We start from the raw sequence: 1,737 nt of genomic DNA on the forward strand, positions 1-1,737 counted from the left end.
AGTAGTGTTAACTAAACTCACAGGAACTACTTAAAACAGAGAATTTAGCAGTATATGTATCAAATGCTATGCTAGAGATTGATGATTAATCTGTAGCTTTCTTCAAGCCTAGCATTTGCCGTGCATCAGTCTGTCTATCTGGGATGGGGCCAACTGTGTGATGTAGTAAGACTAATATTTTGCTTCCTGTTATAACCCACTCCTTCAGCTGAGATAGAAACCTTTCTCTTGTGCTCCTAAATGAATAGGTCCAGAACTTCTCTGGAGAAACTAAACACAGATGCAGTCCCTTTGCATTTGCCTGCAGCAGCTGTCTCCTAAACCATTTACTGCCCTGAAAGAATTTATCAGAGCCAGGAATCGAAACATGTGACAAGTGCAGCAGATAAATGGAAGCTGTCCCTTGCTCTCTTGCTGCAAAAAGGGGTATGCTACAGCCAGAAACATGTCTTTAGGAAAAGCCATATATGCCTCTTGGGATACCTCTGTGCCTACAGTATAGTTGAGGAAAAGCCGTTTCTAGTTGCCGCAAGCGAAGTTGACGCTAGTAGTCACGAGTCTGGAGAGAACAGCACATACACGGACTACACTTTTAATGCAGTCTGACGCGCCAAGGTGTGTGCGTGGGGGGCAGTGCATGCACCGTGCCCCGGGCCCGACCCCCGCTGTCCTGGGACGCTCGGCGCATCTGGGGTCGGGGCGTCCCTCAGGGCTTCTCGCCGGGCTGCTGCAAGCCGCCCGCCACGGGGGGCACGGCGGCCTCCTGCGCTCGCCGCCGCCGCCGTAACCTCTCGGCGCCCGTCACCGTCATGGGGTGGAGCGGCAGGAACCCCGCCAGACCTGCAAGGAGAGGCGCTGAGCCCCGGCGAGCCGCTCCGGGCCCCCAGCCTAGCTCCCCGCCCCCGGCCGCCCGCCTCGCGCCTACCCAGGAGCTTCTCGGCGGGCCGGGAGAGCTGCGCGCCGCAGCCCAGCCAGTGGCGCAGCCGCTCCAGGTTGAGCCCCGCCACCTTCTCGCCGCGGGCGTTGGGCAGCGGGTCGAGGCAGCCGAGCTGCTCCAGGTACTTCCCGTCCCGGGCGCGCCTGCTGTGCGCCGCCACGATGCGGAAGAAGGGCCGGTTGGTGCAGCCGCCGAGGGCGAAACGGATCACGACGTGCCCGCCCCGATAGCCCTTCAAGAGGCGGCTACCTGCGGAGAGAGCGCGGGGCGGTTACGGGCCGGGCCGCGTCCAGCGGGCCGCGCCCGCGGGCACTCACCGAGCTGCACCATGGCGGCGGCCGGGCCCTCTCCGCGGTCGCGACGCGATGGCGCACGGGGCGGCCCCGCCCCAGGCCGGCGGGCGGCTGCGGGCGACTCGCTGGCGGGGGTTTCCGCTTCCTTCTCGGCCGGGCTTGGCTTCCTCTCGCCGGCGGCGGGCGAGAGCCGGAGGTAGCGAAGAGGTCGCGGGCTGTCGGGAGGTCTCGGGGGAGGGGGTGCCCGCGGGGGAGCGGGCCGCGCTCCGCGTCCGTCCCCGGGCCTGCCGGCGGGCGGGGGCGGCCGGTCCGGGCTGCGGGTACGGGGCTGGCGGGAGGGGGAGGCGAGCGCTGCGGAGCGTGGGCGGGGCGCGCTCTGCAACAACTGAAAACATCGGTGTGTTTTCACCGCTGTTTTCGTTAACAACCCAAAACAGCGCTGGTTGAGCCTCTACAAAGAAGATTAACTCTATCCCAGACAAAGCCATGATACGTACGGTCCTTCCC

The 1,737-nt window shown here is 63.5% G+C and overlaps 1 protein-coding gene across 1 annotated transcript; it reads right to left on the reverse strand.

Moving 5' to 3' along the window:
* Positions 1–576: 576 nt before the first annotated feature.
* On the reverse strand, positions 577–1,502 carry MRPS16 (mitochondrial ribosomal protein S16). The gene is made up of 3 exons (XM_048067396.2): positions 1,255–1,502; positions 926–1,186; positions 577–840 (listed from the first exon to the last, which is right to left on the reverse strand). Exons 1-3 carry the CDS (start codon positions 1,265–1,267, stop codon positions 707–709), a joined length of 408 nt encoding a protein of 135 aa, XP_047923353.1. The 5' UTR covers positions 1,268–1,502; the 3' UTR covers positions 577–706.
* Between the last annotated feature and the right edge of the window lie 235 nt (positions 1,503–1,737).

This window comes from Anser cygnoides, chromosome 23, assembly GCF_040182565.1.
Source record: "Anser cygnoides isolate HZ-2024a breed goose chromosome 23, Taihu_goose_T2T_genome, whole genome shotgun sequence".
Taxonomy (NCBI): Eukaryota; Metazoa; Chordata; class Aves; order Anseriformes; family Anatidae; genus Anser; species Anser cygnoides.